The sequence below is a fragment of the Camelus dromedarius genome, chromosome 27, assembly GCF_036321535.1.
Source record: "Camelus dromedarius isolate mCamDro1 chromosome 27, mCamDro1.pat, whole genome shotgun sequence".
Lineage (NCBI taxonomy): Eukaryota > Metazoa > Chordata > Mammalia > Artiodactyla > Camelidae > Camelus > Camelus dromedarius.
In genome coordinates, this window is record NC_087462.1 from 6,376,524 (window position 1) to 6,389,649 (window position 13,126).

At 54.5% G+C, this 13,126-nt stretch overlaps 2 protein-coding genes across 7 annotated transcripts in view; one reads left to right on the forward strand and one right to left on the reverse strand.

The window, feature by feature from the left end:
• Positions 1–144: 144 nt before the first annotated feature.
• On the reverse strand, positions 145–5,689 carry RDH8 (retinol dehydrogenase 8). The gene is made up of 6 exons (XM_010978354.3): positions 5,554–5,689; positions 3,232–3,393; positions 2,411–2,590; positions 1,336–1,429; positions 950–1,133; positions 145–850 (listed from the first exon to the last, which is right to left on the reverse strand). Exons 1-6 carry the CDS (start codon positions 5,654–5,656, stop codon positions 635–637), a joined length of 939 nt encoding a protein of 312 aa, XP_010976656.1. The 5' UTR covers positions 5,657–5,689; the 3' UTR covers positions 145–634.
• A 1,649-nt stretch (positions 5,690–7,338) lies between these two features.
• COL5A3 (collagen type V alpha 3 chain) overlaps positions 7,339–13,126 on the forward strand; it is a 35,629-nt gene continuing 29,841 nt past the window's right edge. For 3 of the 6 annotated variants that reach the window (XR_004131903.2, XR_004131904.2, XM_031437318.2), the window contains exons 1-5: positions 7,340–7,567; positions 11,417–11,578; positions 11,663–11,852; positions 11,928–12,084; positions 12,783–12,887. Coding sequence is in view for 4 of the 6 variants with exons in the window: in XM_031437318.2 (XP_031293178.2) it covers positions 7,480–7,567; positions 11,417–11,578; positions 11,663–11,852; positions 11,928–12,084; positions 12,783–12,887 (702 nt within the window). In the remaining 2 variants the exon portion in view is untranslated. Of the gene's footprint in view, positions 7,568–11,416; positions 11,579–11,662; positions 11,853–11,927; positions 12,085–12,782; positions 12,888–13,126 lie in introns of all 6 variants that reach the window. The other 3 variants (XM_031437320.2, XM_031437321.2, XM_031437319.2) reach the window with 3 other exon arrangements.

Consider the following 13,126-nt stretch of genomic DNA (forward strand, 5'->3'; position numbering starts at 1 on the left):
GAGATAGACCCTACTGCTTTTAAATTTTTTATTTAGAATTAAAAAATTGAGATTTATTAAATAGAGTAATTTGTTAGTGGCCACAAATAATATATTTTGCGAATAATATATATACATTGCTGGTGTGTGCACAAACACATTTTGCTGATGGAGTACGTGACCAGAAAAGTCTGAAGACCCCTTAGTCAAGCCAGCTCTGGGTGTGTGTGTAGGGGGTGGGTGGGGATGCTTGGATTATCCTTGTATCCCCAGACCCAAGATAATGAAGTCCAGAGGTTGACTGAGGCAGTCTGTCTGATCCTTCAAGGTCCAGCGACAATGCCGCCTCCTCCAGGAAGCCTCCCTAGCCTTCTCAGACACAACTTCAGCTCTCTGCTCCAGGTTCCTGAGCCCAGGAGCTCAGCGCCCCAGAGTCCCCTCTCTCTGCTCCAGCCCTGACCGCAGAGGGGGTCTGTGCCTGGAGACTGAGGGCTCTCTGAGATCTCACCAACACCCAGGCACAGCATGGGTCAGGCAGAATTTGCTGAATGAATGAATGAATGAATGAATGAGAGTCTGTACGGCCTGAGATGGGTGTGGACTGAAGAGGCAGGCCTGACTGTTCAGGAGTGCGGAGGGTTGGGTGAGGCTCCGCTCACCGGGGCCACACTGGGGTGCGGAAGCAGCTGCAGGCCAGACATCGAAGGCCAAGGTTGAGGAGGCGTGGCCAGCGGAAGAGCAGACGATGGGAGGTTCGCACATACAGGCTGCCCGAGGGGTCCATGGCTTTGAGTGCGGTCAGTGGAGTGTAGCGGGCGTTGGTCTGTCGGCGCAAGGGTGGTCTGGCGGAGCCGATGACCTTGACAATAACCTGTGGTGTGGAGCCCTGAATTCTGGGACCCAGGGAGAGGGGGGTTCTGTAGGGAGGGTCCCCCTCACATACCTGAGCCCTGTCTAGCCCCCCACTCACCTTGGCCACATCCTCTGGGCTCTGTCCCACAGAGCTAAAGAGCTCCCTGGAGGCTGGGAGGTACAAATTCCGAAAGTAATGCAGGGTGTCAGGGTCAGTGCCAGGGAACTCAGCTGTGGAAACCTGCTTCAGGAGCTTCCCCTCAAATTCGGTGGCCACTGGGCCTGGCTCCACCAGGGAGATGCTGGGAACAGGGGTAGAGAGAGGGTCTGGTGTCCCAACACACTCGCTGCCGCATTTTGTTCTCTGTCCCTCTTCCTCCTCACTCCCCCATTTCTCCCATCATTATTTCATGCCTCCCTGCCCCCCATCTCCCCAACTCCCATTTCCTTGTCTGCCCCATCACTGCCTCCATGCCCCTCTCACTGCCCAAGTGCCCGCCTCACAAGATGTTGAACTGGAGCAGCTGGACAGCCAGACTCTCGAAGAAGCCCTCCATGGCGAACTTGGAGGCTGCATAGACGTCGTTGAACACAACACCTGAGAGGGTTGCAGGAAGGCAGGCCCGTTGAGGGTCTGGGTGATGGGCTTTGTGGGTCCAGAGGGATGGGGTCTTGGGAGACAGAGCAGAGATGATTTGGGGATCAGAGGTTATCTGGGGCCAATGTGGTGGCTGCATGGTATCGTGTGATGGGAGCGTGTGGGGTCAGGATGAGGTCCTGTGGTGCCAGACCCCACCTCTCCTAACCTTGCTCCATCTACCCTCAGCCCAGGAAACTCTCCTATTTCCCTCCATCCTCTAAACGCCTGGGCCACTTGGGCATGGGACCCCCAGGGTCCCTGAGGGCAAGCCCTATTTATTAGGGCCTCTATCGGTTCATACTGAGCAGTGAATGTGGCCTCCTGCCCAATGAGGTCAGGAGTTGCAGCAGAAAGAGGAGCCAAAGGGATGGGACTGAGTAAGGGCAGCTTTTCCATGGCAGGGCAACAAGCGGATTCTTTAGAAGACAGCTGGGGAGAAGGGCAGATCCAAGGAAATTTCCAAGGAAAGAAAGGGAGTCTGGGGGGGGGGGGGGTCAAGGAGGAAGGACCCAGAAGCATACATGGCAAGTAGGTGGCCTTCATTGTAAGCCCATAACAGACATCACTAATCAATCACTGCTCTCTTTTCTGCAGAAAATCAGTCCCCAATCTAGACATCTCTGGGACCTGCTGGGAAGTGTTTGGCAAGAAGGAGTCTCAGAAGTTGTGCTGATGGCCCCTTTGAGTTTTGTGGGGTGGTTGGAAGAGAGTTTTGGAGGTGTCCAGAAGTGAAGTTGATACTGGATGTGGATGGCTATTGGTGCCTACTCCTGCACCATGGTAAACATGGTTAATCGATCCCAGAACTTTTTTCTTCTGAGCTTCAGAATCCTCAATGCAGGCTTATCTGGGGAATATGTGTAAAACCTACTTGCCATCCTTCTAGCCTGGGAAGGGTCAGATACTGGGGGGATTTCCAGGGATGCATGCATGTCTCACCTTGCAGTCCCATGACACTGCTGACCACCACGATGTGGCCCTGTCGCCTTCTTTTCATGCCAGGAAGCACAGCTTTGACCAGACGGACAGCCCCAAAAAAGTTGGTATCAAAGACGTTCTGCATGGCAGCTAGGCTGAGCCCCTCCAAGGGCCCCACCAGGCCCACTCCAGCATTATTCACTAAAGGGGTGGTGGTGAAAGTTACTTTGAAGTCCCCCAACCCTTCTAGTGTCACTCCCCCACAGATGCTCCCTAAATCATCTCACCCCTCGCCCACTCCAAGTCCAGGGCTAGTCCAAGGTACCTTGGGTGGACAAATGTGGAGCCTTGATGAGATTTAAGTATAGTTTATCATTTGTTATAGGGGACTCTGAGCCCTGGGTGGAGGGGAGGGTTGCTGGGAACAGCCTCCCCTTGAGTGCATGAGCAACTCAGCTTAGAACCCAAAATACATCAAACAGCCACACCCACCCTCCACAGAAGGCTGTTTAGAGACCATGAGTTGCTTCTTCATCATGTTCTTTTCCTCCAGTGACTCATCAAATTAATTTTCCCAACCACATATGATTTTCTCCACATGTGAGAATTTCTACTGAATAAAATCCTGCTACCCCCTGGTGTCAGTTTATTTCTTGTATCCCTAATAAACTGAATGGTAGCCTGGGCTCTTAGCCACCTGGTCTACTGCTTCTGTCCAGGGTCAGAGGTTGCTGGTGAAGCAAGAGGGCTGGTGCCCTGACATTGGAGAGGCTTTGCCAGGATGCAGATCTGTGCTTAGGCCAGGGAGGGGGCGAGTGACCCCAGGGGATGCCCAGACTCACCCAGCACGTCCACTTCCCCTCCCTGGATGCAGCTGAGACACTGGGCCACTGACTCATCGCTGCACACGTCCAACTGGGCCACGGTGAGGGTCTGACCCAGAGCCTCTCCTGCAGCTGCCTCAAGCGTCCCCTTCTTTCCCAGGTCCCTCATGGTGGCCACCACTGGGGACAGAGTTTTATATCATCAACATAGGTTTCCATTTATTTTACCCCTACTTTGTGCCAGATACTATGCTATACAGTTTTATGAGCACTAACTCTAATCCTCACAAGAATCCTGAAATAAATCATTGACTTATTTCCCAAAGATGGCCACAACATCTTTTACTGCACATGCTCTTCTAGAACCTAGCCATTCGCTCATCAAGACATGAAGTCGGATTTCCCTCTTCCTGTATCTTGTAACTAGCTGGGAATCAGTGGACTATGGTAAAAGTAACTCTGTGTGGCTTCTGTGATTAGGATGGAAAAGATGCTCAGTTTCTGCTTTGCTTGCTGGAATGCTCACTCCTGAAACCTTCCTCACCCTATGGCAGCCCAGCTGTCCCGAGTCTACAACGCTGGGAGGAAGCCCAAGCTAGCCCGGCTAAATCGACCACAAGGAGAAGCCCTGAGATTACTGGAAGGGAGAGAGATGCCCGCCTAGCTCTGACATGTTCCAGCCTCCTCTCTTCTAGTTGTACCCTTTGACCCTGAGTCCAAACTGCCCAGCTGAGCCTTTCCAAATTCATGACCTTTGTAAACCATGGGAGATACACGATGGCAGTTTTTTGTTTGTTTTGGGGGGAGGAGGTAATTAAGTTTATTTATTTATTTATTATTGGAGATAACGGAGGTACTTGAACCCAGGACCTCATGCATGCTAAGCACGAACTCTGCCACTGAGCCATACCCTCCCCCATGACTGCAGTTGTTTTGTGCCATAAATTTTGGGGTAATTTGCTATTTAGCAATAGTGACCAGAACACATAAGTGAAGTTACTATCCCCTTCAACACAATGAGGCTCAACAATGTGAAGTTTCTTGCCTATTCGACCCCAGCAAGTGTTAGAATTGAGACGTGAACCTGGGTTTGTCAGATTGCTGAGCTAATGCATCCTTACACATGCATGTACCCACAGTCACACACACATTCACATATTGTCTGTGAGTGAATCAGTGTGTGTGATCCCATGTGCTGCACACAAGAATGGGTCCACAGGCATCTGCATACAGTGACAACATGGGCCCAGGGGCTGGGCTGCCTGAGTTCAAATCCACACTCTGCCATCTTCCAGCTGGGACACCTTGGGCAAGGACATTTGGCAGACAGTGCCTCAGTTTCCTCATTTCTAAGATGGGGTAAATGATAGTGGCCAGTTTATAGGGGTGATATGGGGATTAAATGACTTAGCAGATGTAAAACACTTAGATGGTAGCCTGGCATATTGCAAGCACTCATTAAACATCATCCTTCAGCAGTGTTATACACTCATCTGCCTGCTCACAGGGATATACACAGCAGAGTTACTTCCCTGAACACTGGCACTCAGACTGCCACACCCAAAGCTGCACATGTCTCTAAGACAGAGGGCAGAGGGCTGGGAAAAGCAGCTCTGCCAACTGGGGCAATGTCCTCACCCCTGCATCCTCCTTTTAAGTAAAAGCCCTTTGCCCACTTGGACTCCAGTGTGCTCTGGGTCAGAATTCCCATGCGGGGGTTGCAGATTGGGGCAATTAACTCCAGAGTTCCAGGAGGCCAAATCCCTAGATCTGGAGGCCTCCCCTTAAGCCATCAAGGTCAGGGACACTTAAGAAGCTTATCTTGGAGTGGTAATCCGGGTAGAGGTGGAGGTGAGGAGTCTTAGGAAATGCCTAAGTGGCATCTCAGAGAAGCCCTCCCTGGCCAGTCGTTCTGAAAATATCACCCCCCCCCACACACACACTCCATACCACATTCCCCCTTGCTTTATTTTGTTTCTGAGCACTTGTGAGCACTTGTCATATCATACAATTAAAAGTATGTTTATTGTCTGGCCTTCCTCCCCTCCCCCACAGCACCACAATCCAGAGCAGGATTTTGTCTATATTGTTCGCAGCTGTGTTTCCAGCACCTGGAACAGTGCCTGGCACCCAGTAGGTGCATAAGAAGTATTCTTCAGATGAGGGGATTATTCATGAGCAGAAGTGGGAACGGGGCTTCCACGTGTCCTGGGTTCTCCCCAAGCCTACAAATGCAGCTGAAGGCATGGACTAATGGAAATAGTGCCAGGAAAGCTGAAGGTCCTGGGAAGCCATGCCCACCTCTGTCCTTCCCGGCTCCGCCCACCCTGGGCCCCTTACCGTGGTAGCGCTGCTTGGGGTCATGAGCCAGCTGCACCGCGAGCTCAAGGCCAATGCCGGATGAGCATCCTGAGATGAGTACAGTCCGGGGTGCGTCGGCCATGTTGATCCCTCCCTGGATGCGTGACCTCTGCTGGCCAGCACCTGACACCCATCATCCGCCCATCTGCCCCCTCCCTAAGTGCCCTCCCCCTGATCCCCTGCAGGGTGAAGGGGCCCTGAGAAGCTGACCCTGGGCAGACACCTGGGGGGAATCCCTTAACCTCAATATAGTTCCTTCTTTTTATCTGTCAAAAATGTCCTCTCCTCACTGTTACACTCACAACTGGGGGCTTCTGCTATCATTATAAATAATTCAAGGCTGGGGGTAGTTTCAGGGAGCACGGGGAACAAGCAGGGATGTTCTCTTGCCGTCTCTACTCTGGGTAAAGAATCTCTCATTGGAGAGATGTGACAGAGAGTGTGGTCCCTTCTGGAGTATTCTTTCAAAGAGAGAATGAGCATAGAAATGTCAGAAGATAAGGTTAGACTGTAGGAAGAACTTCCCAGCAAAGCGGGGCAGGGCAGGAACTTTAAGAGTCTTTTAGCTGGAGAAGTCTAAGCCTCCGATACCCCTGGGGAGGGAGAAGGAGCAGCTTGGGGCGATTCCCTCTCCTCCCCCCACCCCGGGGTCCCCATCTCCCCCTCAGGTCAGATAGGGTGCTACCCCTCCTCCCCAGAGACACAGAGACTCTTTGTCTGAGGAGCCAGAGGCGGAGAGGGAGGCACTGTCGGCTTCTCCCTCTTCCTCTTGGGGAGGGGGGGCAGTTCAGGGCCCAGGATACGCCTCTTGGGCTCCTCCCTGCAGAAGTTCCCTCAGATCCTGCGTGTCTGCGCTTGTTCAGTTGCACAGACAGCTCCATCTGACCTGACCCCCCGGGGCCTCCTCACACTCCAGTGGTTTGAGGGGGTTCCGCCTCACCCCGGGAACGGCAGGGATCCACCCCTCCCTGCGGCAGGGCCCTACTTTGGGGCAGGGCCAGGCTGCCTGACTTAATGGGGGCTTGTGTGAGAATCTGGGATGAAGGCTAGGGTGTCCATCTGATGCCTGAGTCAGGGAGAGGAGGGCTTAGGATGGAGGTGGGAGCCTTCATTTGAAGATCAAGAGTTTGGGGGAAATTGAGAACTGTGTTTTGGAATCTGTGATGAGGGTTTGGAGGTGGGGTTAGGACATTCAATTCTGCCATATGGGTGGAGAGATGAGGTTCTAGGGTAAGGCTGGTAGCCCCGTTTTGGAATCTGAGGAGAGGTTTGAGATGGGATGAGGATCCCTTATTTAGAGACCTGCAGAGAAGGTATGTGGAGAGGCTGGTACCTCTTATGGCGAGACCTGGCAGGTGGGTGAGAATTTGGCATCAGGCTGGGACCCCGCTTGGGGGCCTGGCTGAGACGGGAAGAGTTTGGTGTAAAGCTGTACCCCCTAATTCCATGAATTCCCCTAATTAATAGAGGCTGAAGGTTTGAATGAAACTAAGATCTCCTTTGAATGGAGCCTGTTAGGAGAAAAGGGCTTGGAGTAAAGCTGGGACTCCAAATTCTAAGGCTGGGTGGGGGTGACCCTCCCCCTCCACTGTGGGGTGGGGCTACAAGGGCCCAGCTTCCAGCCCAGGGCTCCACCCCTAGTAGGCCAATCAGCGCTCTGCACAAACTTTCCCAACTCCCCCCACCAGCTGTCAGCTAACCCCCCCCCCTCCGCCCCCTCCAGCGAGCTCCGAGCTCCGCCTGGCCGGGCCTGGAGCACAGGGCGAGGCCAGGGCGGGGTCTCGGGCAGTCTCCTGCGGATCCCGAGTGGAGCCGACTGCCGCAAAAGTGCACCGAGCCCGTGGAGTCGCCGCTCCCCGCAGCCTCCCCGGCTGGTCCCCCGCCTTGAGTGTAGGCCCCGCTGGGATGCGGAGTCGCTGGGGCCTGGGCCAGCCGCGGGCCGGCCTCTGTCTGCTCCTGTTCTCGCTGCAGCTTCTGTCCCTGACGCAGGCCGGTGAGACGGGAGGGAAGAATTAGCAAGTAGAGTGCAGGATCCAGCGAGATCCTAAAAGACTGCGTGGAGTCGGGAATGGGGGAAGAGCAAGGGGGGCGTGCACGTTGCGCATGGCTATGGTGTGGCGCTGGGGCGCTAGTGTCCGATCTGCTGGGGCGACTTATGGGTGTGACAGCTGGCGGGGGCCAAGGAAACGTGTGACCCTGTTTTACTGATCAATGCTCAGGAATAAATGCAATTTATAGGTGTGTGTGTGTACCAATGTCCGTGTGGACATTTGGAGTGAAATTGTGTGTGTCCTGGTGTGGAAGTTAACGATGATTGTATGATTTTGGGTGTTGGGATGACCCCTGCGCAAATACATGATTGAGTTGTGGGTAGGCAAGTGTGGGGCTAATTTTGAGAATACCTGTGTGTATGTTATGCGTGTGATTGTATGTCTCTGGGTGACCCTATGAGGGGTGTGGTTGTGATTTGGGAGGTATATAATTGCCCATGAGGATGATTCTGAGGGTGATGGTGATTGGGGACTAGTAGGGGAGGTGGTTAATCTGAGATTCAGAGCTCGCTTTGGGTCTCCCCAAATGGCTTCACCCTATTCTCCCTCTTCCTCCTCTACCCCCAATTGGCGCGCGCGCCCCCCTCCCCCAACTACTCCCAGCCCCTCCCCCCACCCCGTGCTCCCCAGAGCCGAGATCAGCACCATGGACAGGGCCTCGGGAGGGCCTTGGTGAGGGGCGAGGCGGGGCGGGGCGCGGGGCGGGGCGGGGCGGAGCTCCAGCGGGGTCGGGGGAGTGGAAGTTGCTCCCCCCAGCAGAGCAAGCATCGGGTGTTTTTCCCGAGGAATTTCTCAGGGGCCCCCCTAGGGGTCCCGGGGGCCGCCGGACGGGTGAGTCAGAGCTGACGCACGCCCAGCTGTGCGCATCTGGCTGGACGCCGCGCCCTGCCCCGCAGGGTTCTGGGTCGGGGGCGTCTCGGCTTTCGGGAAGGTCGTGATCCCTCGAGTGGTGAGGGGGCTTCCCTGGTCTGGGATACCCCAGGTCAGGCCCTCCCGGTAACCCCTCCCTAAAGTGAACTCAGACCCCTCCAAAGCCCCCGCCCCACCGCACACACTTTCTCACTTTCTCTGCAGTCCAGAGAGGTGCCCTCTCGCGCGGATAATCCCAAATTGGCCTACGCCCCACTCCCACGCTCACACATCCACACAGTCGTGCAGCCTCAGCCATCCATTCAGAATATAAGGCCCCAGGGACACCAGGAATGTTAAACACCTGGTGCCTACGCCCTGGCAACCCTATCAGCCACACGCCACATGGTCACAGTTTTTGTCACCCTCCTACGCTTTCAAAGTCTCACACACGCTACCACTGGTATCCATACAACACAGTCAACATTCCTAACCAGTCACCCACTCACTGACTTGGCCACATCCTCACATATATCCACACTCCTCCTTCTCAAGCCTGATCTATTACAATCACAGACTCCCCTGAGGGACCTGCAGACCTTTGAGCTCACTGCCAGGACCCCAAGACAAGTTAAAGAACTGCACCTAATCTCTTCATCATAGGCCAAATCCTTGCACACATCAACACACCACAAAGGACACACTCAGCGAGTCCCTGATCCACACAGAGTCACACACGTGCTTGCACAATCTCACGCACGTACAGAATAGCACGTATACACATTTGCACAGATACTCACACCTAAGCTCTCCTACACTTCTGAGGGGGTCCCAGCCATGTTCCAGTCTGGTCCCTGCCTGCCTCCCTCCACATCCTAGACCCCACCACATCTCTCTGTGGTCCTGATCAGTCCAGGGGAGAGTCTGTGGGGGAAGGGCGAGTTGGGCACTTGACAGACCCCCACCCCTTGGCCCTGCAGGCAGGACTCAATGCCTCTTGTGTGTCTCCTTGTCACAAAGCCAGCCACGAAAAGAAAGGGCAGTTAGTTTCTGAAAGGTCATTACAGAAGGAACACAGATTGAAGCAGGAAAAGTTTGGGTTAGATGCTGGGAAAGACTTTTTAAATGTGAATGAGCAGTTGGTTGAGGGGAGACCCCTTCCCACTGCAAAGAGGCTAGAGTCTGGGTGAAAGGAGAGCATGGGAGAGCCACACTGGGAAACAGGGATCTCAGACCTCCCTTGCATCCCAGCCTGGAGAGGGGGCAGCTGGGATGATCATTCCACCGGGGAGTGACCCTTGTGGTCAGCAGAGCCTGGGAGCCCAGATCTTAGCCCCAGGGGGCTGTAACCCAAATACCTCTTAATGACAGCCCAGCCACAGAACAGGCAATTAGAGATGGGGCTGGTGGAGACAGCAGGGTTGGGGGGGGTGGGTGCAGAATGGAGAGAGAGAGATGGAAAGAGTAATCCACACACAGAGATATTTACACAGAGGCACAGAGATAGAGGCACGCAGAGAGAAACAGATGTGAGAACCAACGAAGCACCAAGAGGCAGAGGCAGAGAGAGCTAGAGAGTGAGAGAGAGCTAGGAAGTAAGAGAGAGAGAGAGGGAAACAGAGAAACTGATTCAGAGCTGGGCACAGAAAGTGGGACAGAGAGAAGGCAGGGAGGGGAAGAGAAGAAAAAATGCCGAGGGGATTGGAAGCAAGAGAGAGCCGAGACTGGAACAGGGCTCTGTAGAGTCTGGAGAATGAGAGATCTGACCCAGGAGGAGCTGAGATGGGGGGCCCTCATCCAAGCCCATATCTCCCCCAAATCTGGCCCCCTACCCTGGCTCCCAATGGTGAGGTCAGTAGAGCCGCCCCCGGGGTGAGGTCATGGCAGATTTGGCAGAAACTGGCTCCTGCCAAGAGGCTGGGTCAGGGGGTCAGTGGGACAGCCTGCTAGGGGAGGGAGGGGAGATCAGGCAGGGGCTTTGGGCCCAAGGAAAGACCCCGCCTACCCTTGCCCAAACCATGTGGTTCCACTTAGCACTGGCCAGGCTGCATGGGGGTGGGGCTGGTAGGACAAGCCTGGGTTAGGATCTGATTGTCCCTTTCTTTGCTGGGATGAGACGGATAGGGTCAAAGAGAGGAGGTCAGAGGTTATCAGAGAGAAGTGGTCAGAGGAGATTGTCAGAGAGGATGATAAAATGGGGAAGTCACAGGTCAGACTGATGAGAATGGTATTGGCAGAGGGAGGAGGTCAGGGTCAGGCAGAAGAAGGTCAGATGAGGTGGCCAGAATAAGTCAGCGCAGATCAGAGAAAGAGTGGTCAGAAGGAGGAAGTCCAAAGTGACAGCAGTCAAAGGGACGAGTTTATGAGTGATGGTCAAGGAAGAGGTCACGGGAGATGATGGTCAAGGAGGAAGTCGGAAGAAGTCAGGGGAGGTGGTGGTGAGAGGGAGGAGGTCAGAGGGAGGAGAGCCAAGGGAAGAGGTGGAGGAAGACAGGCATGAGGAGCCCCTCCTCTCTAAGTGGGTTTCCCCTGGCAAGGGGGCTTTAGGCCCAGGAGGCAGACCAGGGGAGCTGATGCGGGGGAGTGTGCAGAGGGGGACAATCTGGCTCTGGGGCTCAGGCCAGGAAGCTTTGATTCATCCCAGAACTAGGTCAGCTTTTTTTTTTTTTCTCACCAAAAATCAAGGGGAAAAAACCAAAAAAAAAAAAAAAACAAAAACCAACAAACAAAAAAACCCCAAAACAAAACAAAACAAAAAACAGGAGTCAGCAGGCCGATGAGGCCGGAACAGCTGTGGAGTGGTTGAGGGGGGTGAGTCCTAGGGGGCTCCTTTTCCAGGACCCACAAACCAAGTTGCGGGGGCTGAGTCCCCCAAACCCAAGTCACTCACACAGAGTCCTGGGCTTGTTCTAATTGCCCTGCGCGCTGGCTTCTCCCCGCAGCAGACCCTGTGGATGTGCTGAAGTCTCTGGGTGTGCGGGGGGGCCAGGCTGGGTTCCCTGAAGGGCCTGGCCTCTGCCCCCAGAGGACCTCGGGAGGCGACCGGGCATTCAGGGTGGGCAAGGCCACCACGATCGGTGTCCCCACACGGGAGCTCTTTCAAGGTGAGTCAGGACAAGAGGGGTTATCCTGGGAGCATAGGTCACATTCAGACCATCTGAGCTACCCCTGTCCCTCTGCCCACCCAGATGGGCGCTTTCCTGAGAACTTCTCTGTGCTGATCACTCTGCGGGGCCAGCCAGCCAACCAGTCTGCCCTTCTATCCATCTACAATGAGGCCGGTGTCCGGCAGCTGGGCCTGGTGCTGGGGCCGGCTCTGGACCTTCTAGGTGACTCCTTCAGACCCCTCCCCCAGCAGGTCAACCTCACGGATGGCAGGTGAATATAGGGAGGGTGGGGGATCCCAGGAGAGGTGGGGTGAGAAGCATCCCCACTGACACTGTCCCCTTGCAGGTGGCACCGTGTGGCTGTCAGTGTGGACGGTGGGATGGTGACCCTGGTGGTTGACTGTGAACCTCAGGCCCCCGTATTGGGCCACAAACCTCGATTCATCAGCACAGCTGGACTTACTGTGCTGGGGACCCAGGACCTCGGGGAGGAGACTTTCGAGGTAGCACTTCAGTGATAGGGGAAACTGAGGCAGATGGCAGGAGGGTGTTTCGCCCCCAGCCTGAACCTGGAGAAGAGTTTGGAGAAGGGAGCTATCTGGCTTCAACCTTGCTCCAGGAAGCTGGGAGAAGGGAGTTCCAGGCATCACTGTGCCCCTTTGTAGTGTAGGACTGTGAGACTGAAAAGCCCCAAGTTGATCATTTGTGATGGTGTATATTTGACTTGTGGTGGGAGGATAAAGTTGTGATGTGTGGCTGCACTGGTTGTTGCAATGGTGTGTGATTATGTGCTGGTGAGGCATGGCGTTGTGTCTCTGTGACAGATGTGTTTTCGATGTGGTGACTATTATGTGTGTCATAACAGTCCAGGGACCTCATCTGTCTTGTTCCCCTCCTCATCCCCAGTACCTTGAAGAGTACCTGGCACAAAGTAGGTGTCATCATGTGCCAGAGAGCGAGAAACGAATGTATCTCAGATGGAACAGATGTTGTGGGCTGTGGTTTCTGGTTGTGGTTTGGTGTGACCCTGATAGAGTCTTCCTCTCAGTTGTCGGGGGCAGAGGGATTTCTAGGGCTGTGGTGGAGCCACACTTCCTTACACTTAGGGTGCTTTGGGTGGAAAAACACTAGACCTTGATGCTTGGAATAGGGGCTGGAGTCAGCCTGTGGACCCCTTCCCCGACCCCCACCCTCTCTCCAGGGAGATATTCAGGAGCTGCTGCTAAGTCCAGATCCTCAGGCTGCCTTCCAGGCCTGTGAGAAGCACCTTCCTAGCTGTGACAACCTGGACCCTACAGCCACAGGGGTGAGTGAGGGTCTTGTCCTGGGGTCTCAGGCTGAGTCATCCCTGGCTCCAGGTCTCAGGAATGAGTGAATTCTGAGCTATATCCATGGGGCAGAGCGTGGTCCTAGGCATGAGTCACCTCGGTCTCAGGTCATACAACTGACATCTGGCTCCAGATCATATGATTGATTTTGACGCCTGGTCGCAGGGCTGAGTGAACCCTGGCTTTAAAACACAGGACCTATGGACCATGAGCCAGA

What these genes read in the sequence shown, in the direction of transcription:
- RDH8 (XM_010978354.3), bottom strand. Translation starts at nt 5,656, where the DNA reads ATGGCCGACGCACCCCGGACTGTACTCATCTCAGGATGCTCATCCGGC. An exon ending in AGGGGAAGTGGACGTGCTGG is followed by an intron (nt 2,591 to 3,231) that starts GTGAGTCTGGGC and finishes CCACCCCTTTAG; the next exon opens with TGAATAATGCTGGAGTGGGC. An exon ending in GCCCAGAGGATGTGGCCAAG is followed by an intron (nt 851 to 949) that starts GTGAGTGGGGGG and finishes TCCACACCACAG; the next exon opens with GTTATTGTCAAGGTCATCGG.